At 41.4% G+C, this 26,423-nt stretch overlaps 1 protein-coding gene across 5 annotated transcripts in view; it reads left to right on the forward strand.

Annotated features, from left to right (window-relative positions):
- The first annotated feature begins 1,796 nt into the window (after nt 1–1,796).
- pcdh7.L (protocadherin 7 L homeolog) overlaps nt 1,797–26,423 on the forward strand; it is a 525,496-nt gene continuing 500,869 nt past the window's right edge. The window contains exons 1-2 of one of the 5 annotated variants that reach the window (XM_041584145.1): nt 1,805–8,014; nt 9,386–9,538. In XM_041584145.1, coding sequence (XP_041440079.1) covers nt 4,922–8,014; nt 9,386–9,442 — 3,150 coding nt within the window. In that variant the 5' untranslated portion in view covers nt 1,805–4,921 and the 3' untranslated portion in view covers nt 9,443–9,538. 5 annotated transcript variants of the gene reach the window in all.

The raw sequence follows: 26,423 nt of genomic DNA on the forward strand, positions 1-26,423 counted from the left end.
CAGCCTCAAGAGTTAAGGGCTGTTGGGGATTCCAGTGAACTGGGTACAAAGATCCCTTGTCAGATGCTTTGATCCTTAAACTAAAGAAGAACTCTATTGACTGGCTGCCAGTCGTGCCCATGGCACTGCAGAGATATCAGTGACAAGCACTGGCTACCAGGCATCTCGCTTTCCACGCTGCCCAAGGGCTGACCTCCTGAACTGCAAAACTATAGGAGGGGGATCTGTTTCTAATATACATTATTGATTTGACTTGTCCGCGGCCACTGTGCTGTTTATTAACTAGATAGCAGAGAGAAAGGAATCGTTTATCTTCTCCCAGAGGTAGGCACAGCCTTACTATAAGTTATGCCTCCTCACAAAAATAAAGGCAGTTTTCTCCCAGGCTCCTCAGCTCCACTTGCTTCTGATGCACATTTGTCCCAATGAATTGCAGATCTTGGGAATCTCTAGGCGTTTAACCAGTCTGGGACCAGCGCTGTCAGCCTGTGCAATAACATAGTTATACACCATAACCTGCTAAGAATTAAACACCAGCATTTTATTAACTGTTAATGTCCCTGTTATATTTAATAAACTTTAAATACGCATACCCTTATATATCCTGACGTGACTGAATAACGCTGCCCTAATGGCCAATATTAATCCCCATATGACTGAGAATTCAGAATACGTGCGTGTGAGTATGCTGGGCTCTGCTGTTCTATATACTGTACATCACCGAGAGTGTGTTGGGGGGGGGGGGTAGTGCTTAGTAAGTTATAGGGGCCACAAATTCCCCACTAGTACAGGTGCCAGAGGATGTGTTATGTGTGTGTGTGTGTTTGCATTTCAAAGATGTGTTTGTTTACTCACAAATCAGGGGTGTGTTTTCTTGTGTGAGTGCGGGTTTGTGTAATTAGTGTGCTAATCTATGAGTGGGTGTGTGCGTGTGCAACTTGATCATTTTGCAGAGCTATGTATGTGCTATATGACAACATTTTAGGGATGTGTGCGTGGCTTTTAGTGTGTATGTGCCCCTGCAAGACATGGATGCATGTTTGTATATCTATTTGCCTATATTTTAGTGATGCATATGTGATTTCTGCAGGGGCTGCATGCATTAGAGTGTGTACATTAGAATGAGTGTACATTAGAGTAATTGTGTTAGAGTGAGTGTACATTAGAGTAAGTGTACATTACAGTGAGTATGTTAGAGTGAGTGTACATTACAGTGAGTACATTAGAGTGAGTGTACATTAGAGTGAGTGTACATTAGTGAGTGTACATTAGAGTGAGTGTACATTTGAGTGAGTGTACATTAGAGTGAGTGTACATTAGAGTGAGTGTACATTAGAGTGAGTGTACATTAGAGTGAGTGTACATTACAGTGAGTACATTAGAGTGAGTGTACATTAGAGTGCATGTACATTTGAGTGAGTGTACATTAGTGAGTGTACATTAGAGTGAGTGTACATTAGAGTGAATGTACATTAGAGTGAGTGTACATTAGAGTGCACATTAGAGTGCTTGTACATTAGAGTGCGTGTACATTAGAGTGAGTATACATTAGAGTGAGTATGTTAGAGTGAGTGTACATTACAGTAAGTACATTAGAGTGAGTGTACATTAGAGTGCATGTACATTAAAGTGAGTGTACATTAGAGTGAGTACATTAGAGTGAGTTGTACATTAGAGTGAGTGTACATTAAAGTATGGCGTTTGTATGGATATGTGTATATTGTGGAATCAGTGTTTGGTAAGTGTTCTTGAGTTGTGTTCTTGAGTGTTTCCCAAAATGTTGGAGCTCTCTCTCTCTGTGTTACCATGTCATGGATATGAAGAGATATGAGTGTAGATGTGGGATTTGTGGGATTGTGGGCCCACCTGTCATGGTGTCCGTGTGTATAGAAGTGAATGTGTGCTGTGCTGGTGTTTAATAGAAAGACGTGTGTGTAATGTGTGTAATGTGTGAGCCCCCAGTGCAGGTAGTGAGTGTTCAGTACAATGAGTGAGTCTCTGTATCAGGGATCATGTGACAAGAGGGAAGATTTAGTTTCTGTCTTGTGGCAAAGTGTCTTTCCTTGTGCAGCGATAACGGCAATAAATTGCACAGTAATCACAAACATGTGTCTGTCCCCTGGGGTCCCCCCGCCTTGACTAGAGGAGTTGCACAGGACACGGTGCGATTTAGCGCAACCTCGATCACTTTTTTACAGACACTTGCAGCGGCGCTGGGGGATTATATATCAGTTGATCAGTCACAGGGAAGAGACGTGTAATAATAAGCGGATGGATCTGCCCCGGCTCCCCCCCACACACACAGCAGATGGACTTGCCCGGCCAGTACTAAGCGAAGCATGAAGAGGAGGGGGTGGATAATCAGGCGCTACTGAAGGGCCTTATCATGAGTGGGAGTAAGAGGAGGGGGATCTCCGCTTGGCAGAAGCTGATGGCCGCACTGCAGGCTACTCCTGGCACATCGCCGCAGCAAAGCCACATTGGAGCTGCAGGGATCGCCATTGTCATTACTTCAAGTCGCTCCAAAAACCTAATGGAGGTTTTGTATTAATCCCACTTAACCCGCCGTAAAAAGTGACGATCCCCCCTCTCTCTCAGCCACCTCCTCCTCCTCCTCTGTTCTGTACTGCGGTGGTAGCGAGCGCGCATGCGCCGGGGCTGGTGAGCTGATGCTGCAGATATAAAGGCGAGCAGTGTCTGTGAGAGCGGGAGGGGGAGCGTTTCATCAGTCAGTCAGGGAGTGAGGCAGCAGCAGCCGCTTCTCTGGGACAGGGGACTCAATTGTCGCTCTCACATCATCATTTCTTAAAGGCAGATCAATATATGAAAGTACTGGAGAAATGCGCCGTGGGGGTGAAGTTGAACTCACCTCAGGGGTCGGTGTCGCATTTCTATTTGCTATTGACATAGTCACTAACGCTGCCATTTCCCTGCTCCCTGCGCTGAGTGTGTGTCTCCTGGAACTAAACTTCTGTCTGAGTCGCAGTCAGACCTAATAAATCGCACACACTGTGTCGGACAGACGAGGACGCACACGTGCTTTGTTGCAGCGCGTCTGATATAATTCACTCACAGACACATACCGACACATGTCTACACTCGATACAGACACAATCGCACACTCCTACACTATCATATATATCGCTCACACATTCACTGACACACACACACACCTGCTGTGTGTCACATTGATGTTGCACCACATGACTCCATAGGGATGAAGGACAGACACACCGGCACATAGTGACAAGGCAGAGCCCGACCTGCTCTCATATTCAGCTGTTTCTCCCAATGGATGAGCAAAATCTGAACTTCAGACACGACTGGGACTAGTATCCATTTGTATCAGTTCCTGGGCTGTGGCACCTACACTGTCGCATCTGTTAAACTGTGTTCCTGGAGGGGCTCAGCAGTGACCCCCTCAAACCACTGACATTCTTTTATTGAGACTCTGTCCAACTCCCAGCACCAAAAAGTACCACCTGCAAATAAACACCCACTCACCAACTACCCATGGCCTGAGAGAGACCAACTGCAACCTGCTGTCTTCCACATGTGCTTCAACTCCCAGTACCCCTCAATAGGGTGCAGGGAGTTGGACTGTGGAGGTAACCCGACCCTGAGCAGTGGAAACATAATGACTGGTTCGTTTAGAAATGAGAAATGCAATAATTCTGCAATAATAAAAAAAATAAATGTGTAGGATGATGCTAATCCAATCTATGTGGCGTCTGTGTAATCCTATAGCTCTACATCAGCTCCATCTCCTGCTATCCTAATAAGAAAGAGCAGGGAAGTGTAGTTTAGCCGCAGCGAGAGGGCTGCAGTTTGGAATGCTGTCTGTCCAGCTGCCATCGCACCACTATAGGCTGGCACTGGCAGTAGCAGCAGCAGCAGTCGCATCAGCTCAGATTTGTGAAGTGAAACGTCTGCTCCTCTTGTTCCTGCTTCCAGTCTGAAGCGACTGCAACGTCCAGCGACTTGGGACAAACTTGCTGCTTATCAGACACTGACAGCCAGACCTGTGTCTTCAATAAACCCCTGTGCATGGGCCACTAATCGCCAGCAAGCGCGTATGGTCGCCCGCTGAGAGATGGCTACCATGTGGGCAAAATCCCATCTAAGGAAAATATCACCGCATACACATCGGGATTTTCCCCTTGGCTTTTCATTCATTTGAGATGCCTTGGTGGATGTAACCCCCCCCCCCCTTCCCTCCACCCACGCACCCGACCACCACCCTCGGTGGCGACCCCCCGCCCCCAAGCACCGAGGCTGTGTGTAACCTCTGAACTGCAGGATCAAGTGGAGCTCCGTTACCTGCATTGGGACAAGAGCAGCGGGGAGAGGGGGAGGAGAGAGAGAGAAGGGGGAAGAGCGAGGGGAGAGACTCTGCAATATCATTTGTGAATCGCGCTCAGGGCTGCAGATACATATTCCTACTGCTGCTGCTGCTGCTGCTTTAATAACACATGCAGCAGGATTGCAGGTAGCACCGACTGCGGCTGTATCGCTAGCAACTTGGAGCTGTCCCTCAGCACTGGGGGGAAAGAGAGACAGATTCGACAGGAACTTTGGGCAGCCCCAGGGACTGATTAACATTGAGGATCTACTGGGTTTTTTTTCCACTCCAGCAGCGGATCTTATTCTGGAATAAAACGTTTCTGCTGCTACTGCAACTGTCAGATCTGGGTGACAGCGATTACTGCCTCTTGCTTTTCATCAGAGGGATCAGTTGTTGGCTGTCGGACGTGGGAGACAGTTACTGTTTGTCGGCGGTGGCTGCTTTCTGTCCCAGGAACTAACAGAGAGAGTCGCGCCAAGTCGCAGGGATGAGCTGTTAAACTTGCGGGAATCGCTAAGAGCCGAGCAGCCAGAGAGCGTGTGTAGCCCCGGTGCGTGCAGTTCAGTGCAGGGGGGAATGATGAGGACTGAGGGGACACAGAGTTGCTGGAGCTCGTGGCTGCTGATGCTGCTTCACATTTCACTGACTGTGGCCGCCACCAAACAGCTGCTCAAGTACCGGATCGCGGAGGAAGGACCGGCCGATGTGCGGATCGGTAACGTGGCCAAAGAGATCGGGATAGTGAAAGGCTCCGGGGACGTGACCTTCAGCCTGGAGTCCGGTTCCGATTACTTTAAGATCGACAACGTGACCGGGGAACTGAGCACCACGGAGCGGCGGATAGACCGGGAGAAGCTGCAGCAGTGTCAGATGATCTTCGACGAGAACGAGTGTTTCATAGACTTTGAGGTGTCGGTGATCGGGCCGGCGCAGAGCTGGGTGGAGCTGTTCGAGGGCAGGGTGGTCATCCTGGACATTAACGATAACACCCCGACCTTCCCGTCCCCCGTGCTCACCCTCACCGTGGAGGAGAACCGGCCCGTGGGGACTCTGTACCTGCTGCCCACCGCCACCGACCGCGACTTCGGCCGCAACGGGATAGAGCGCTACGAGCTGATCCAGGACGCCGGGGAGAGTCTGTATGTGTCCGGCCGAAGGGGGGCGCCAGAGAGTGGCCTGTACCCGGGCAAGAGGAGGATGGAGTCGGACGGCAGGAGCAGCGTGTTTGAGCTGCAAGTGGCCGACACCTCGGATGGGGAGAAGCAGCCGCAGCTCATTGTCAAGGGGCCGCTGGACCGGGAGCAGAGGGATTCCTATGAGCTCACCCTGCGGGTAAGAGATGGGGGAGAACCTCCTCGATCGTCCCAGTCCATTCTCAGGGTCCTCATCACCGATGTCAACGACAACAGCCCCCGGTTCGAGAAGAGCGTGTACGAGGCCGACCTGGCAGAGAACAGCGCCCCGGGCACCCCTATCCTGCAGCTCAGAGCCGCCGACTACGACGTAGGGGTGAACGGTCAGATCGAGTACGTGTTCGGGGCAGCGACCGAGTCGGTAAGGAGACTTCTCAGGCTGGACGAGAACTCCGGTTGGCTCAGCGTCCTGCACCGGATAGACCGGGAGGAAGTCAATCAGCTGAGATTCACCGTCATGGCCAGAGACAGGGGGCAGCCCCCCAAAACCGACAAGGCCACGGTGGTGCTGAATATAAAGGATGAGAATGATAACGTGCCCCTCATAGACATCAGGAAGATCGGCAGGATCCCAGTGAAGGACGGAATGGCCAATGTGGCCGAGGATGTGCTGGTAGATACCCCTATAGCTCTGGTGCAGGTGTCCGACAGGGACCAGGGGGAGAACGGAGTGGTCACGTGCACTGTAGTCGGCGACGTCCCGTTCCAGCTGAAACCCGCGAGTGACGGGGAGGGGGAGCAGAACAAGAAGAAGTATTTCCTGCACACCTCGGCCCCCCTGGACTATGAGAACGTTAAGGAATACAATGTCATCATCGTGGCCGTGGATTCGGGGAGCCCCAGCCTGTCCAGCAACAACTCCCTCCTCGTCAAAGTGGGGGACACCAACGACAACCCCCCGGTGTTCAGCCAAGCGGCGGTGGAAGTGGCTTTCCCTGAGAACAACGTACTGGGAGAGCGAGTGGCCACAGTCCTGGCAACAGACGCCGACAGCGGCAAAAACGCCGAGATCGCTTATTCCCTGGAGCCTCCTATGGACGGGATCTTCTCCATTCACCCCGACACCGGCGATATCACAGTCAATATCATCCTGGACCGGGAGCAGACGGACAGGTACGAGTTCAGAGTGGTCGCCAAAGACAAGGGCATCCCCGTCCTGCAGGGGGCGACCTCAGTGGTGGTGCAAGTGGCCGACAGAAACGACAACGAGCCCAAGTTCATGCAGGACGTGTTCACTTTCTACGTGAAGGAAAACTTGCAGCCCAACAGCCCAGTGGGAATGGTGACCGTGATGGACTCGGACAAAGGTCGCAATGCAGAGATGAGTTTATTTATCGAGGAGGACAGCGATATCTTCTCCATAGAGAACGAAACGGGGACCATCTACTCCACCGTCTCCTTTGACAGGGAACACCAGACCAGCTACACGTTTAGGGTGAAAGCAGTAGATGGTGGAGACCCTCCCAGATCAGCCACTGCCACCGTGTCCCTGTTTGTGATGGATGAGAATGACAATGCCCCTTCCATTAGTTTCCCAATTAACACTTCCTATGCTGTGCTGTCCCCTGCCAGCAACGTGAGAACGGTGGTGGCCTCAGTAGTGGCAACTGACAGTGACAATGGAGTCAATGCTGATCTCAACTACAGCATCGTAGGGGGGAATCCCTATAAGCTCTTCGAAATTGACTCCACCAGCGGAGTGGTGTCTTTGGTTGGCAAGCTCACCTCTAAGCATTATGGGCTGCACCGACTAGTAGTGCAAGTGAATGATAGCGGGCAACCCCCCCAGTCGACAATAGCCCTGGTGCACGTGTTCGTCAATGAAACCATCTCCAATGCCACAGTGGTCGACTTCCAAATTGCCAGAAGTTTGCATACCCCATTAACCCAGGATATCGCTGGAGACCCCAGCTATGACATGAGCAAGCAGAGACTGAGCATAGTCATAGGAGTGGTGGCTGGCATCATGACTGTCATTCTGATCATACTGGTGGTGGTCATGGCCCGTTACTGTCGAGCCAAAAGCAAGAATGGCTACGAAGCCGGCAAAAAGGACCACGAGGACTTCTTCACCCCCCAGCAGCACGATAAGTCTAAAAAACCCAAAAAGGACAAGAAAAATAAGAAGTCCAAGCAGCCCCTGTACAGCAGCATAGTCACAGTGGAGGCTTCTAAGCCAAACGGACAGAGATATGACAGTGTCAATGAGAAACTGTCGGACAGCCCCAGCATGGGAAGGTACAGAACTGTCAATGGAGGTCCAGGTAGCCCTGATCTCGCCAGGCATTACAAATCCAGCTCCCCGCTGCCTACTGTACAGCTCCACCCTCAGTCGCCTACTGCTGGCAAAAAACACCAGGCTGTGCAAGACTTACCCCCGGCCAATACTTTTGTAGGAGCTGGAGACAACATCTCAATTGGATCAGATCACTGTTCCGAGTATAGCTGTCAAACCAACAACAAGTACAGCAAACAGGTAAGCCATGCCACTAAAATGTACATGATATATATCAAATGTATAGTGCATGTAACGTCTGTCTCCCCCCAACTTACCCTTTATTTGCCACATACTGTATGTGTTTCCCATTTAGTCAGTCTTTGGCCCAGCAGCTGTGGCTCTGTTTCACTTTCTGGTATCACAGACTGCTTTTGATTGGCCAAAGAAACCCAGGGGTTGTAGATCAGCCAGTACCAAAGAAATGCAGGGAATCCCCAGCATGTGACAGTTTAATCTGATGGTTAGCTGCACCTCCCAACATCCTTCTTGGGGCATTCTGGGACTTGTAGTTTTCTAGCTGCTGAAGTTTTAAGTTTCCTGGGTCGGAGGCGTGTAAATATCACACTGACATTTTTATAAAGACTGACAGATTAATTATCTTTTCTACCAGGACATTATAATAGATGTATTGGTGCAGTATCCCATTTACAACATTGCTTCTATTTGATACTAGCTGGATCCTGTAATGTATACCTGTAAGCAACCCCCATGGCCTATTGTATATCTCTCTCTGTCTCTCAGTAAATGAATCATTTCCTCTGTGGACCTATAAATGCAGCAATTGGTGAGCCGCCTTCTTTCATTCTAAACTCCTTTATTACCTTATCTCTGAAGGAAGGAAGCGGCAGCCAATAGGATACAACAGGGTGTTGATTTGCAAACCTTTGCAATACCTCTGCAGGCTGATGCCATTAATGGAAAGCTTCTGCTCTCTCTGCAGTGTTCCTTAATCACACGGTGTCATCATAGATGTTTTCTCCCTTAAAGCTGCCGTTTCACTGGTCGTCATATGAAAATATCCGTTAATTAAATACAAGGGAATAGGTTATCCTGCAATTCTTTGAAAGCCCTGAAAAGTCAGCTTTAACCCTCCAGACGTAGGGGTAGGCAACACAGGCACCTGCTTTGGCACGCAAAGGGTGCAATTAGAGAAAATGTCTTTTGAGGAGTTTTAGAATTTTTAGTTATCAATAACAGCTCCTTCCTGTAAAAGTTGATCTGTGTCTGCCGTTTATTTCGCCAGACAGCAAGTTAATGGAGAGGTAGGACTATTGAGGGTGCACCCACTGCCTAGGGTACAGGATAGAGGAGCCTGCCCAGGCCTCTTTATCATAAGTATTAAGACGTGGGGTGGATCCTGAGCTAAATAGGGATGGCAAGGCTTCCTTATGTGAACAATAAATTGCAATTAATTATACACACAATCTTTTCTGGCATGGTGTATGTATATAATTTTAATAAAAACTGGGCAGTCCAGTTCTATAATAAATTATAATTCGTGATATGGCCCTTTAACAGGTAGTTACTTGTCTGTCAGCCTAAGCACTGTTCTTACCCTTGTTTCCTCAGATACTACAGAGCACTAAGAATGCTTTGATCTATCTCAGAGGATCATGGGAGATGTAGTTCAATAACATCTGGGGAACCAAGCAGGACCTTAAAGGGGTGGTTCACCTTTAAGTTATCTTGTAGTATGTTATAGAATGGCCAATTCTAAGCAGCCTTTCAGTTGGTCTTCATTATTTATTCTTTTTAGTTTTTGATTTGCCTTCTTCTGACTCTTTTTCAGCTTTCAAATGGGGGTCACTGACCCCTTCTTAAAACAAATGCTCTGTAAGGCTTTACATTTATTAATACTGTTTATCATTCTATCAAGGCCTTATTCTATTCATATTCCAGTCTCTAATTTAAAATGTGGTAACTTGAACCCTAGCGACCAGATTGCTGAAATTGCGAACTGGAGAGCTGCTGAATAAAAAGCTAAATAACTCAAAAACCCACTAGTAATAAAAAATGAAAACCAATTGCAAATTGTCGGGGAATATAGCTCTCTACGTCATACTAAACGTTAATTTAAAGGTGAACTAAAGTAAAATGCAGGAAGGACTGGAAGAGAAGGGCAGATCATGTGCCACATTTGCCTTGAGTAGCAGCAAGACATGGAATACTTTCCTTTTTTTTTCATTGCCAGTCTTGATGAGTTGCGTCGAGTGAGATAATTAGGGAAGTGTAGGATTGTTATGTCATCCCACTGGGTCGTCTTGGTCAGGGACATTTCTGCTTATCTCGCAATGAATTCTAAATACACATTTAAAGTAATTAAGTGCTAAGTTCTTTAATTTAATACAACTTTATTAAACCCAGCATATAAGTGAACATCAGGGTATCCAGTCCAGCTGATATGGCACGTTCCACACTCTATAAAGATATATATATGGATATTACTTGGAGCACTGCAGGGAAGGCAGAAGAACTTACGTATGCATTCAGTAAATAGTGACCTAATGGGCCCCTGACTTCCATGTCCAGCTATAACAGGTTTGGATAACTCGTTCTTGTCTCAGGAAAGAATCCGGCTCTTAACAGTGTGGATTTTAGGAGCAGAGCCTTGGCTAATATTGTTGTAATTAGTCATCTCTGCCTTGTAAAGGGCCTGGTATACAGAAGCTTAGTTTACTCTCTCTGGGGCTGTGCTGCTAGTTCATGGTAAATTATACAGACAGTATGCAATGGCACAGTTGGCATTTGGTGTGTTTTAGTAGCATCAAGTGCCTGAATGGAGAACTCTGGAGCAATATTTATCGCTTAATGACTGCCACTACAACCAACCTCAGGTGGCAGGTATCATGTTTCAGTTTTGTGGACGGCGGATGCTAAACAAGCAGTCGGGTTATTCTACATGTCATTTGCCACTTAAATTGTAAAATATGAGAGTACTATGACATGTAAGCACAGTGTAGGGTAAATATTCATATTTAGGCTGATTTTTATACACATTCATGTAACTAGGAGCTGCCATGTTGCTTGCTTCATTAGACTTCAGTCGAGTGCAATGCATTTCATTCACAGAGATTCATAGAACTTTAAATCTTTTATATTGGACGCTTGATACTTGAAGTCTGTTTCCTAGTTGCTTTAGAGAAACAGGACTGAGGCTTTTACTACAGATCATGGAACATACAGTACTGCGTTTGAGTGTGCCTGGCCTGCAGTTTATTAGCCTTTGGTTAATGTAAAATAAGACATTGTTACGAATATGTAATAAAGTGCCTGTGCCTGATCTGCAGTGTAACTGTCTCATACAGTAATGTAATGTCTCTGTACTGATGCCCAGTTATACCCGATACACAGTCACTTTGTGTGAGTTTTTGTGTGTGTGTTCATATCAAAAGATAAAGGCAGCTTTAGCATAAGAGAAAAGGAAGCATATATATCAGGCATCACTGAACAGCATACTTATTATTCTGCATTTATTGTCGTACATGCTATAATCATTTCCTGGATGAGCTGCAATGAGTTGCCTGGGTCACTTACTTTAGCAGCCAGGGAGCATATCACAAATTTCAGTAACAGGAGCAATTTATAGTAAGAAAGAGCATCATGTTGACTGCATTTTTGCCTGAAGGTGAAATAGGTGGAAAATGTGGGAAATGAAGTTAGCGCCTTATAACTTATTTACATTTGGAGGTTGAGAGCTGCAAGCAGAAGGTCCTGCAAATGCCTTACCCCCACAACAAGATACTGAACAAAGAAAGAAAGAAATACATTGTATTTCTGCAAATGGCCTGAACCTGTTGGATGATTTACAATGGTGACTGTAACATTTTGTATAAGAACTGTACAACCTCCACCTGCTATTAAACCAAAAAGTCGGTGGGTTGTCAGTAGTGGGTAGTAGTGATGTTGGGGCCAACCTAGCTGCTCTGTTTGCAGGTTGTGAGCGGGTTCGGGTTGAGTTCTCCTTGCCTGCTCTCTCTGCCTGCTACCTTAGACTGCCGGCTTCCAACTTCCGGATTCTAGTTTTATAGGCGCACACCTGCCTGCTCCGCCGCTTTTGTTACATCATCAGTGGGGCGGGTCAGTGTGGGTCTATAAAAGGAGGAGGGAAGCTGGGTGCAGGCGAGCATGGGTCCAGGTCAGGTGTGGCTCGGGCTTTTCTCAACCCGCACATCACTAGTGGGTAGTAGAAGTTCTAGTTCAACAACAGCTGAAGGGTTGCAGGTTGAATAGGCTCCATTAATATAAATATTGTTTCCTATGCATCTTTACTTTGATTGGACCCATGGTTCATCTTTATTTCCATGGCCATTTTTCACAATGTAAAGAGTTTTGGGCAATAATATTCAATGCAGCCAAAGTGCCCAGTCCTATCAATTGTATGTTTAAATTGCTGATTAATTGGTGTTTACTAATTATTGTGGAAGCAGCTCAGACATTGGGGCAAATTTACTCAAGGTGGCATGGAAATGTAATATGTTTCTCCTTCAGTTTTACTTGTGTGTAGTCATTCTTATTTCCCTGGAAACATACCAGAACATATATATCTATATATATCTACTATTCATGCAGGAGGACATATAGACAGCCTCATCAATCAATAGCGCTTAAGGTGTTGTAGAGAATGTACCATGGGTTACTTATTCATAGGTAAAATGTGCGGATTTTTCTTCATTTTTCAGGTTTCTTTGTAACATTTCTCACATTCTTGCCTGAAGTCAACTTTATTATTTATCCTAGTGCTCAAAGCTGCAGATTTTCTACAGCACATACTTTATTTGATTTAATGTCAAGTGCCTTTACAGAGTGGACCAGGGACCCACTATAAAATCTTGGACCATGGGGCCCACTCTGCAAATTCTTTTTACTCCTCTCTCTTGCCTTTTTATTCTCATGGTCTCTTTTACATCTATATTTGGCTTTATTTCTAGTCCTTGTTTATATACAGAAATGGGGATTGACAGTGGTATAACCACACAAGGCCACATAGTTTGTTTAACCTAAGAACCAACACTTGAGCCAACAAGAAGTTTTCCTTATATCCCAATACGTCACTCTCACACTGGGGACTAAATTATCTCTTCTAAACCAAACCTATCCCTACATCTAAAACATAAAGGTTGAGCCTATTTATTCATACATATATCAAGGATAAAGACCCCAATGTTGAATACACTGTGATGCACAAAAAAAAAAAAAAAAAAAAAATATATAAATATATATATATATATATATATATATATATATATATATATATATATATATATATATATATATATATATATATATATATATATATATAAAGAAATAAAGTGACAGTACCCCGCATAACAGGAATACTTGTGAATAATCAAAATTTATTGAAAAAAAATCCCATCTTTATTTTGTCTACAAAGAGAAGGTGAAGCAGCATTTTGGTTTAGGAAACAAAAAAGGATAATTGTAATGTACAATTGAACACCAAAGAGCTACTAGATAATGCTTATTATCTTATTAATGCTTGGTCCTCTCTCTCTCTCTCTCTCTCTCTCTCTCTCTCTCTCTCTCTCTCTCTAATATATATATATATATATATATATATATATATATATATATATATATATATATATATATATATATATATATATATATAGATATAGATATATGTGTGTCCAGATAGTACCCGCACTCTTTCTCCAATTTCAATTGAGGGTGCTATGGTCAAAGTAAATATGTAGCCTTCAAACGTTGGGCCGAAACGTTGGATACATAAGTGATGTTAAAATAAAGTAAGTTTGAACACATGAAAACTTGGAGTGCTGGTCCATTTTGAAGGATATATATATATATATGCAGACATGTAATCGATACAAAAAAGCCGCACTCCTAGGTCTTATTCGATGAAAAAAATCCAAGTGTTTATTTATTCAACGTTTCGGCAACAACACACGTGCCGTCTCCTGAAGACGGCACGTGTGTTGTTGCCGAAACGTTGAATAAATAAACACTTGGATTTTTTTCATCGAATAAGACCTAGGAGTGCGGCTTTTTTGTATCGATTATATATATATATATATATATATATATATATATATATATATATATATATATATATATACTGTAATGGTCAGGAGAACCCCTCTGTTACCAGTAGATGGCTTTTTATTCCCGGCTGCTTTTCTTTTTTACTCCTTCATTCCATACACAGTAATCGGCTGGCAAGCACAGGATTATATATAGAGAATTAATTATTGATCATCCAATGTTTGTTTCCTCCTTGAAGTTATTTGAAAACAGTAAGTTTAGCAAACATTGTTTTAAGAACCTTGCAGAAAATGGCACTCTTTAGTCTGGAGGTCTTCAAACAGATAACAATCTGAAAAATGATTTTTTTTTCAGAGCTGCATATTTGGCACTTGATGTGCAAATGTCTAGGGTGACTTTGCTTTGCTCTAAACCCAAGGTAGGCTTTATCTGCCACAGAGCATCAGGCTTGGCTCGTTTACATATGACAGCAGCATGTAGAGCTAGTGCTGGATTACCAGCCTGAAGGCCTCGCAGCACAAAACAATGATCTGTTATTAAAATAACAATACTCTGTGCAGTGATGAGTGCTGCACACAGCAAGGCTAGGGATAACCGTGCAAGCCCAGAAGGCCAGAGGCTACAATTAGAGGGACACATTTTGTATATTTGGGTCATTTAACAGCATATAAAAACGATAGAGAATCATGATTTTAGCAGTTTCTATTCTGATTGATGGAATGCATAGCTATCCTTACTCTAGATGCTCTTTAAATAGCCATAAAGCCCTATGGATTTTTTTATGTGCCCACTGATAACTGGAGTCCCTGTAATGCAAACATTAAAGGTGCCAAGCTCACGAGACCTACTCTTGCATGGGACATCGTAGAGTGAGAAAAGTTAGATGAGGTATGGAGGTAATATATGATATTTCTTGCACTAGACTGCTGGACATGAAAAATTGTATACCAGCTATGTGTATTAAGGAGAAGGATCCTGTAAAGATCAGTAGCATTGAATTACCTACTGTATAATACATGTAATACTCGGATCATGGAAAAATTAAAACACACTAGGATAAATTACTTTTAGTATGAAGTAGAGGATGATATTCTGAGACTATTTGCAAGTGGTTTACATTTTTTATTATTTGTGTTTTTTTTAGCTTTTTACTCAGCAGCTCTCCCATTTGTGATTTCAACAATCTGGTTGGTAGGGCCGACATTACTCTAGCAACCATGCACAGCGCCGGATTTCGATGACGGGTGCCCCTAGGCCGCGCGGTCCGACCACCTAGCGCCCACCTCACCTCCCCTTCCCAGCGCGCCGGTGAAAAAATGCCGGCGCAGCTGCTGTAATTGAATGGGGACGCACAGGTCCCCATAATGTGGCTGGGCGGCTTGCCGCCCCTATTTTTTTGCGCCCTAGGCCCGGGCCTGACCATGCACTAATTTGAATGAGAGACTGGAATATGAATAGGAGAGGCCTGAAGAGAAACATGAGCAATAAAAAGTAGCAATAAACAATACATTTAAAACCTTAAAGAGCATTTGTTTTTTAGATGGGGTCAGTGACCCCCCATTTGAAAGCTGGAAAGTGTCAGAAGAAGAAGGCAATTCAAAAACTATAAAAAAGAAAAAATGAAGGGTAATAGAAAAGTTGCTTCAAATTATCTATGCTATAACATACTAAAGGGCTATCTTACCCTGACAAAACCTATTGTTTCCAAATGGTACACCAAAAATGATCTGTTATTACTTTTACTTATTACTTACTTGCTTCTTATTCTTTTTAGCAATGAATTAGCTTCATTTTCTAACTCTTTCTTGTTTCCAAGTGTATAAGCCTGGTCATTGACTAAATTAAATTAAATTGACGCCTTACTAAAGACATTTACAGATTGACTGTTACGATTGATACATTAGTTGCCAGTATGTCTCAGATGTAGAAATGCAAGCAATTAGTGTATCATATTGTGTCAATGTTTAAGACTGTATCTGTTTGCAGACCAGCCTATGGAACTTATACTATAAAACATAAGTTATTTAAACAGCAAGGGGCATATTTATCAAGGGTCGAATTTCGAATTTGAATTCGAAATCAAAAAGACCAGCCGAAATTAAGTCGAATTTTTCTTTTGGCCAAATAGGTCCGTTTTTGATATAATAGGTCCGTATTCGACCGAATTTGCATAGTACAAATCGAATTTGAAAAACTTTTATTTTTTAAAGTCTACCAATTGACTCCAAATGGGTTCTAGGAGGTCCCCCATAGGCTAAAACAGCAATTTGGCAAGTTTTAGATGGAGAATGGTCAAAGTCGAATTTTTAAAGAGACAGTACATGATAAATTTTGATAATCAAATTTTGAAATTTTTTTCAAATTCAAATCAAATTTGGACTATTTCCTAGTCGAGGTACACAAAAATAGCTCGAACTTCACCTTGACCTTTGATAAATCTGCCCCTAAAGGATAAAAAAAATAGTAAATAAAATAAAAACTGTGTATACTACATTAGTTTTATTTTTGTTTAATAATATCTTGATACCTTATATGCTTTTATGTGTAAAATTCTAATTTTGATATATATTCTCTCGCACATGTATGTGTTGCATGGATGGATATCTGCAGTGATGTCTGCTTCGTTGTCATTTCCCCCTGTATGTCAGGCAGGGAGAAGTCACACTAAGACCATGTGGAATACATTTTGGAGTTGATGAGCCATTTGGCGTTTTCACCTCCAGTTGGTGATGCGTAGATAATTTAGTGGCGGCTAACTGGCATTAATACTGACATTTCTGTAAGTAGGCTTTGCATCCCTTTCATGTAATCTTCATTATCCTACAATTCCCTGAGATGACCTTCTAAGATGTGTTGCGGCTTTCCACAGTGAGAAGGAAACCAGAAACTGACTCTCCTAGGGATATGACTTGGTTGTAGATCACTTTGCAAATGGGATTAAAAAAGATTGATCAAATATACAGACCTGTTCCAGCCGGAAATATATGTTTTTTTAATGGGGATCCCAGACTTTAGGGGGTGGTGACTAGGGATGTAGCGAACTGCCGATTTGGTGTTCGCGAACGCCGGCAAAAAATGCGAACGTTCGCGAACAGTTCGCGAACTTCGAACACCCGCTAAAATCGTTCGATTCGAACGTTCGAAGGATTTTTCATTCGAATCAAACGTTCGAAGAATTTTAATCGTTCGATCGAAGGATTTTCATTCGAATCGAACGTTCGAAGGATTTTAATCGTTCGAACTAATGGAAATCGTTCGAACGAATGGAAATCGTTCGAACGAATGGAAATCGTTCGAACGAATGGAAATCGTTCGATTTTAGCGGTCGAATGGTCGAATGGTCGAACGATTTGTATTCGGATCGAACGCGAACTCAAAATGCGAACGTTCCCAAACGTTCGCGAACATTAGGCGGACGCGAACGGTCGAAGTTCGCGCGAACAAGTTCGCCGGCGAACAGTTCGCTACATCCCTAGTGGTGACATACTGAAGCTTGTTTACTATAAGATATAATATTCCTCTGTTTAAAAGGCATATTGAAAGCCACCTTCTATGAAATAGAAGGTGCTGTGGCTTATCCCTTTATATGGTTATGCAGAAGATGACTTATTATATCCATATATTATACAACAGCAATTTTATTTTTTTCCATATTATCCAACTGTTCCTGTTATGACTAGCGATGGGCGAATAAATTCAACAGGCGCAAAAATTTGCCGGGATCAGAAAACTTTGGCAGCGTGTTGAGCATCAAAACTGTTGCATGTCAACATTATTCAGACAACCATTGACTTCAAAGCAGGTGTCAAAATTGACGCGGTGTCAAAATTTGATTTTTTTGCCGTTTCAGGAATTTCCTAGGAAATTTTTCTGCGAAGCAAATTCGCCCATGACTGGTTATGACTAAGTTTCCTATACTCTATACCATAATATCGCTTTTTCTGCTTGTTGGGAGCCGCTTCATCAGTGTTTTTATGAAAAGTAGCAAATATATTATAGCAATCAAACGTTATATGTTGTTCCATACAACCGATTCTTTGTTCTCTGAACAAGGCTTATACGCGTCCAAACATATATCCATTCATCTCATATCAATGCTGTTTGCAGTGCAAGCGGTTCAATGCAATAATGTTATCTGAATGCGGCTTGATAATGGATCTTCTTGACATATAAACCCGCTGCCTGTGATGGGTAGGCTGAAATTAGTAGTTGGACTAGAAGTATGCTTTCAATTATCCAACATAATATGGTCCTCGTTCTTTCAGTCTTACCTTTTATTGTTTTGCAGCAGTTGAACTGGCTTCTATAATCTTGCAATTTTTTTTATTCTGATGCATGCCTATAGAATAACATTTATTTCTGGATATCGTTGTCTTAAAAATAGAATGACGCCATAGACATTTCTGCAGACAGTGTTTAAGAGAATGGAAGAAAAGCAACACAGTACCGAGACAATCAAGTGTTGTATTGGCCAAGGTCTTGGTTGTATTAATAATTCAACAAAGAGTAGAATATGTCCAATATGTTCAATAGAGAATGTAGTAAAATGAATTACATTGAAAATAAAACAAACATCACTTATTTAAAAAAAAATACTGCTACATTAAATTGGTGAAAACTGAATTAACATTACTTCACATTTAGAATTGTATCTCAAAGTTGAAGCTCTACCTTTTGATAAAGGGTTTTTTTTCAGGAGCATGTGAAGGTCCCATAGGGGTATAGAAAGCGGTAGGTGAGATTTTTCTCTACAAAAGAAATTGATTTCCATTTTCAGACTTCTCTCATAATAATTCCAGTGTGTATTTGATTAGGACTGTATTCCTAATTATGGATACAAATAACTCATGGATTCTCTTGGTACCTCCTTATTAGAGCATACAAAATTATGTTCATCACTAGTGGTCTCAAGGATAAACACATCCCAGTTGGCCCACTGCTTGTTAATGCTGATTTATTAACGGAGAGACTATTTTTTTAATAAATTGGTATAGGTAGGACAATGTGGGAAATAGTCCTAAATCCCCCCGAGAATGGTTAATTATTTTTTTCTAAATGACAGTTAAGTTAGAGTAGCTCCATAAGTAATATGCAACTATAAAATAAATCCTCTTCATCTATCTATCATCTATCTATCTATCTATCTATCTATCTATCTATCATCTATCTTTCTTTCCATCCATCCATCTATCCATCAATCAATCCAATATCTATCTATTTTTCGATCTCTATCTATCTATCTATCTATCTATCTATCTATCTATCTCTATCTCTCTCTTGGTACTAACCAAGAGATCTGTGCCTCAGTATTGCATATATTTCTGATCTTTGTCAGGTGTTGGCCTTGCTTAGCATAAACAGTGGCTTTGTGTTGATGTAGGTGCATACTGGTTATGCTCAGGTGCTGATCTGGACTTTCTGTGCATTTTCAAAGTGGGACTTTGTACACAGACTCAATGAGATATAAACCAATAGTCACCTACTTTTTTTTTTTACAAGACTTTAATCCTTAAGGGACCCTTGCATAAAGCTATCACTTAGCCTAGCAAAATACATTATAGAAGAACTGTCTGGTTAGACTTTTATCAGGCTGGATGCAATACGGCAACACATTTTTTGGCTAAGGGCCAATGTCATTATCCTGTAAATTATATTTGCATAATGGTGCTTAGTGATTTAATCAATTACAATCATTGCTTTGTGATGTAATGTCTGTCGCACAACTCACCAAAACTCAGAGTTCCCCGACCAGTATAAAAACACTAGGCCTTCAGCCTTATGCCTTCATGTGGTCAAGGAACTTTATATTTTGCAGCATGAGGTGCATTGTTCACTGTATAATTATAGGAGTCCAGCACATGAAGAAAGCTGGAAAGCATTACTTAGTAAAACAAGGCTCAATTTTTTACTCAAGACTGAGATATACTGATTCAGATATATCTGTGACAGTATCTGGTAGCGGCAAGCCTAAAGCAACGAGACTGAAGAAGGCACTTGGATCACTAGTGAAATGTTTTCTCCAAGCTCATTTGCTTGGATGCTTCACATCATGATTCGACTGAATGAAAACCATCACAGACATAAAACTTGACTTATGTTGTTTATTAGTCCAACATAATAGTAACTTGCTATTCGCAGAGATCTTTGTTGTTGTTTGTATGGTCCTAAATGATATTCCTTCAGTACATAGGTGTTGTAACACTGGTTCAATCTTGTGGCAACTTAGTCTAACTAGCCTGTATGGTTGTGTCATGTTTCATTTGCATTTTATGTGCATTCATTTCCTTATTTGCTTAAATCTGAAACAGTTAGTGAAATTCCCAGACTGTAGCAAAAGTGTGAGTAGAAACACTGGCAATACAGTTCTTAATTAGAATTCTGGTACTGGCAAATGTATGTTTAGGAATGATTTCCATCCTGGACCTAAATCCACCGTATTTCTTATCTTTACCAACATAACTCATGTAATCTTAGGTGTATCAATTCTGGTGGTTCCCCCCTCAACAGTTCTGACTATTAGTATTAGTATTTATGTACTAAATATTGATCAACAAAATATGCACATAAATATTTTTTTTTTCTTTTGGCTTTTGAAAATGCTGGTGCCTATTTTTACTTTTGACGTTTTCTTTTTCAGTCGCATTTTTTATTTTGATTTCTGCATGCGAGCCTTATCGTCCGGATCAAGTACAAAAGTTGGTATGTAATTAAAGTCCAATAGATAATATTATTTTCAGCAAGCTTTAATAGGCAATAAATACTCTACTACCTTTCTTACCTGGCTCATTCTTTGCTATCCTGCTTTCTGGTACATGGCTGCCTTTACTTACTGAAAATCTTGTAATCATGGAAATCTTTACATGAAAATTTGTTTATATTCCCCCATTTTTTTTCACAGATCAATATTTCAAATCTATTATTTGCTTCTTTTAAATAAATAACCTTTCTCAACATTTCCGAATCCATGGAAATGTTATTTACCTTATATATTGAGTTAAAAATATAAAACCTCCTTTCATGTCCTTAGATTCTATTGTATTTTAATCATAGGTGTCCTTTTGGGACAATGTGCTCCCGTCTTAAGAAAAAAAAAAACCTCAGTAATCGTATTATAGCTAAGAGGTATCACTTTTTGGAGAGAGAAGAGAATGAATTTATATTCCATTCTTCCACACCACCATAAAAACTATAATAAAAATGAATCTTGCACTTTAATCGAGCACAAATGTGACACATCGCACTATTACCAAAGTCCCACAGTGGAACTCCATGACAGCAGTTCTAAGTAACAAACACCCTTTCTTTCAATAAATACAAAAGCATTACTGTTACAGTCGCATTTTCCTAGATAAAGGAATTCTGGATTTACTATAATGCAAGCTGTTATGGATCTTACAGATCTGCGACTAGCATTTAATAGAGGTCTTTATGCAGAAAACCCATGTTTAGGGGTGACACAACTGTCTAGAGTGAGTCAGTAGCTTTTTAGATCCACAGTGCATTGTGCCAAAATAAATGGTTTGTGGACAAATCATCAACTCCCCCCCCCAAGTTTCTTGGTATTGTTTAACAGGCTTGTAAATGCAATGATGTCATTATATTCTATCTAACCACTTCCAATCAAAGGCCCTCTATGATGCATGTGATGTCAACAGGCATCACCCTTGGCTTTGCACATACAAAGGCATTTCCCCACATTTACAGTATTAGCCATATGATGGTTTGTTTGAACAAGCAGATCTCTGACCAGGACATAATTCCAGATGATGGCTATAAGCGGGTAGAATCCTACATGCAGCCAATGGTTGTGCCATTTCTGATTAAATTCACAGTAACTATATATGTAAAATACCCTTTACAACCCTCCCCCCCCCATATACATTGATGCATTTGAAGGCCAGAAAAAGGTTTTAGTCTACAGTATTCAAACCTCTACTAAATTGCCCTAGCTAGTTCTGAGTAGGTAGACCCATCATAAGCGATAAGCAGTGCATTAAATAGTGGGACTCTTGGAGGCAATATTTTGTGCCATTGTATAAAAACAAGTGGGACCTGAAAAAAATAAATCCATAAATAATATAAAGAAATCAAGAATTCTCCAAATATGAGCTTTTCACGTGATATTTCCCATAGTATTACATGTATGAATTACTGGAGCTCATTTACAGAAATGGGGGCTAAATTTTACCAACTTTTAGAACAGAGAGCCATAACCCACTTTGAGATATCTGCTTTCCAGGCTAATTGCTGATTGGTTGTGTGTGGCAGCTCCACTAGCCAAATTAAGCAAGATACCTTTAATTGCTGAACCAATGTTGTTCTGACAAAAACATATTTTACAGTTCCTAATAATATAATGTACTGTTAATACTAAATATAATGTGACAAGGGGTTGATCCTCTCCAGGATAAACAGTGATGTATAGTAAGACAATCCATGAATTTTACTCTTTCCAGCATGCTACAAAAAAAAGGGATGATTTCTTCATTCTTTCATATACCACTAATTTTCAGAGAATGATTTACTTTCTCATTCTCTGTATCATCTCTGAGGATGTCTCTTTTTGATTCTCTCCACTGTTATTTCACTAAGCCACACAGTGATGAAAGAAAGTCTGAACTAAGTCTCTTCAGGTTCTAGCAGAACTAGGCTGCTCATCTTCCCGGTCCTTCGAGGATAGGACCACTTGCAATTCAGTGTGAAGATCAAACTGGCTAACAAAAGCAGTCTATTTTTGTGTAGTGTGGGCATTTTTGACTTGTGGTCTCTGGCAGAGCATTTCCTGATTGTACATTTCCTAAGGGGAACATCATTTCCTTATTAACTGTTCTTTTTTAAATTCATTAAAATGAAAATTAATATAAATGAAGTGAACCAGCTCTCACTAACTAAAGGAAAAAAAAAATGCTAGAATTGATTGTACGCATATAATATTCTTACTGAAGGGCTAAAAGTATATAGTGGACTCATTATTTCTAACATAATTTTACTATCATAATTTAAGATAAAAATATATTACTGTCATGTATTTCTTAGCAGCAGTAATGAAGGCTTAGTTATTAATGTGGCTTAGAAAATAATAGCAGGCAAGGACATGTTATGCATATTAATGCAAAGTAAAAAAATTCAAATACAATCAAATGTACTGGTGCCCTAGTGTAGTGGAGCTTCTAGGGCAAAATGTGTTCTCCATTCCATTATACTGATACCATATTTTCAGGCTTTTTAGGGGACGTTTCCACTAGATAAAACGTTAAAAATATTTCTGTTATCTTCATTGAGAGCAGTGCAATAGCTAACCCATAAGTTGGTAGACATAGTGTTAGCTTAGATTCTCTTGATTCTGTTGGCCCTCATATAAGACCAGAACTCATATCAACTGTTGTCTCCTGAGTGAAAACAATATAATTAGGCATTGGTGGAGAACCATATTAGATAATCTTTGTGATCCATGGAACACCTCTGCCCCATATGGCTACTTGGCAAAACAATTGGATCCGCCTAATATGTCCCACCACTTGGATGACCACAATATAGCAAAGATATGCCCTTCCCAGGGTTGGACTGGGCCAGCAGGACACCAGGAAAATACACTGTGGGCCCCTGGCTCTAGTGGGCCCCACCGACCCAGATCCGCACCCTGGTTTTCTTCGTGGCAAAAAGCAGCCGCGAGTGCATGATGTGCAATTGGGCGCATGTGCACACATGCGGCGTAGGGTCTGGAGGGCCTGGAAGAGGGGCCCTGAGGTAGAAGTCCTGGTGGGCCCTGGGCCCCCCAGTCCTGCCCTGTCCAAGTTAGGACATTGTGCCCCAGCCAGCTTTGTGCCCGTCTAAATGACAAGTTTTGAAGTCCAAAAACTCCAAAACGACTCAATTTTTTGGCTACTCAACTACTAAATTTTCACACCCATGTTTGCACAAAATAAAAAGAAATCACCAACACTCAGTCCATGTTGTAGTGTTATCTAGTTCCTGTGTAATGGCGCTTGAAATACAGTCTGGGCTATAAACAATATATAGCCATTATTTGCACACACAAAGACAAGACTGATAGATTCCTTGTCTGTTAGATGAAAATCAAATTATATCTGAGGAATCCTTAAGGCAATCCCAGCAACCTTAATGCACTGTAAAACAAATAATTTTAATTAGTTATTGATTTTTTTACATATATATATAAGTCCTTAGAAAAAAAACATGTTGTTTGCAGTTTGTGATTTATCACAATGGACCAACATGATATAAATTATGAATGGAGCAGAGAGGGTTTTAATCATCATATGTTTCTCCTTCTTTCACGCATAGAACCCTTTAATATCATATGTAGCCTATAATGAGATGTTTAGTCTCTATCTATAAATAACTTAGCATCTTTCCTTTAAAAAAAAAAAAAGTTAGAATTATTAATGTGATTCATTGTATTGGTAAAAGTAAGGAGTAATTAGGGGTTAGAAGGAGTTTTAGAGCTGTAAATGTCACTAAAGAGAGTTCCAGAAAATGAACTAGAGTCATGGAATTGTGCCAATGCCCTAGTTTTCACTAGTTGCCTGGATTCTGGAAGGTGGGCAAACCTTAACCACTTCTTTTTACAATTAATAGTTGAAGGAATAGGCTCCCCACTATGTATTTTCAACATACAAGAAGTTGGATATCTTCCCATTTATGAAATATATGCAGTATAAGCAATATAGTAGCCCTTTTTGTAAAATATTAGGATATCAGAAGCCACAGGGCTGAAAGAAGCAAGAGGTCAAAAGCCAGTTGGTTTTATACAGATTATTGATCCCACCCTGAGTTTACTTTTTATCATTTTTAACAAACAGGGGTTTATACCTTATCATTTATACACCTGTGTATTCTATTTTTGCCTTTTGTGTATAAATAGATAAATAGATGGATGGAAAGCGAGACAGACATATACAAGATACATAGATTGATTGCAGAAAGAAACAAATGTTTGGTACCACCAATCGTCAGTCACTTTAGCTTTCTCTAGAAACTGCATACAGTGCTAAAAAAAGGTGCTAAACTTGGGTGCAGCTGGGCATGAAAACACACATGTTCTCTCAGTTAATGCACAGGCACAATAGCGTTACTCTAAACAATACTCACAGATGAAAGCTCAAGTTGAGCTTCATAATTCATAGCTTCTGATCATTTGTTTCTTAGAAGGATGGTTTAATATTTATATGCTTCTGTGGTACATATACCATGGGAGCTGTGCCTTATATATATATATATGATGCCGGCGAGAACAATAAAAATGCTTTCTTAAGCCAGAAACTACCAATCAATGTAATTCAGCTTGCTTTTTTTGTACTGTAGTCATTGGAAAATACAGAGCTATTTTACTAATCTGAGATATGTTTATTATAGGGTTAGAGAATACTTAATTTTCTTCTTAAATATTATTCTATAATGGGTTTAGGCCCGGGCTCAATAAGAGATACGAGACGCCTTAGTCGGTGGCATAAAGTGGGTTTTCTTTCCAATCCCTAAATCATGAAAAACTACAGCTTTAGTTATAATCCCTACTGATTGTAACATAAATGTTGGTTACATCTGGTTATATAATACCTTATGCCACCCCCCCACCAGTGTTTCATTTTCCTATTTTTTTCCTCTTCTCTCGCTTTTAAAGGCTGCCACTAATAACTTGTTATCTTTAAATGAGTCCTATAATGAGTCCTTTAACCAAGTACTAAGCAGTTGCTGATCTTTTTCATATAAACTGAATCAGAACGTAAGTGAATATGAATTTCTTATGCGCGAACATAAAAATCAAATTACACGAAGTGGCTCTGTTTTTTTTAAGATGTTCCCATTCATATCATACCAACTGTTACTCGTTATGTATATTTAGGTATGATATGCAATATGGAAGAAGAACACAACTCGTGCACATTCTTTCCAACTGTTTATATAACATGACTTCTGTGAAACGGGTTGCAATCGCTGACTCTACATTCAAGAATGTTTTATTCAGTTATAGACAGATGATATGTTCCTTCACTTCTTTTCAACTATGTATTTAGTGGTGGTGGGGCCCAGGCAATGAACACACTGTGAACCCCTACTTATTTATAGCCCTGTCTGAATTTATCTGCCTACTACTAAACTACATCTCCCAGTGTCCCCTGTCTGATGTTGGGTGTTGCAATGCAAGCCAGAGGTTTTCTTTTGGACATATAGGGAGTTACTGGTGCTTTTGTGTACACAGTATCTTGATGTTAAAATGTAATACAGGTATGGGATCCCTTATCCTGGCTATAATTATTGGAAAGCTCCCATAGCGATTAATTCTGATTTACAACATTTATTTTCTCTTTCTCTGTAATAATAAAACAGTTTCTTGAACTTGATGGTAAGCTGCATGAATCCATATTTGGTGGCAAAATAGGCGTATTGGGTTTATTTCATGTTTAAATGCTTTTTGGCAGACTTAAAAGAGAACCAAACCCTTAATTATAAAAAACCCTACCCCCATACCCTACATAGACCCCCTCCCTGCTCCCCCCAACCTCAGTGTTACCTAGGGTTGCCACCTTTTTTTACAAAAAAATACCGGCCTTCCTATGTATTTAGA

This window comes from Xenopus laevis, chromosome 1L, assembly GCF_017654675.1.
Source record: "Xenopus laevis strain J_2021 chromosome 1L, Xenopus_laevis_v10.1, whole genome shotgun sequence".
NCBI classification, from domain to species: Eukaryota; Metazoa; Chordata; class Amphibia; order Anura; family Pipidae; genus Xenopus; species Xenopus laevis.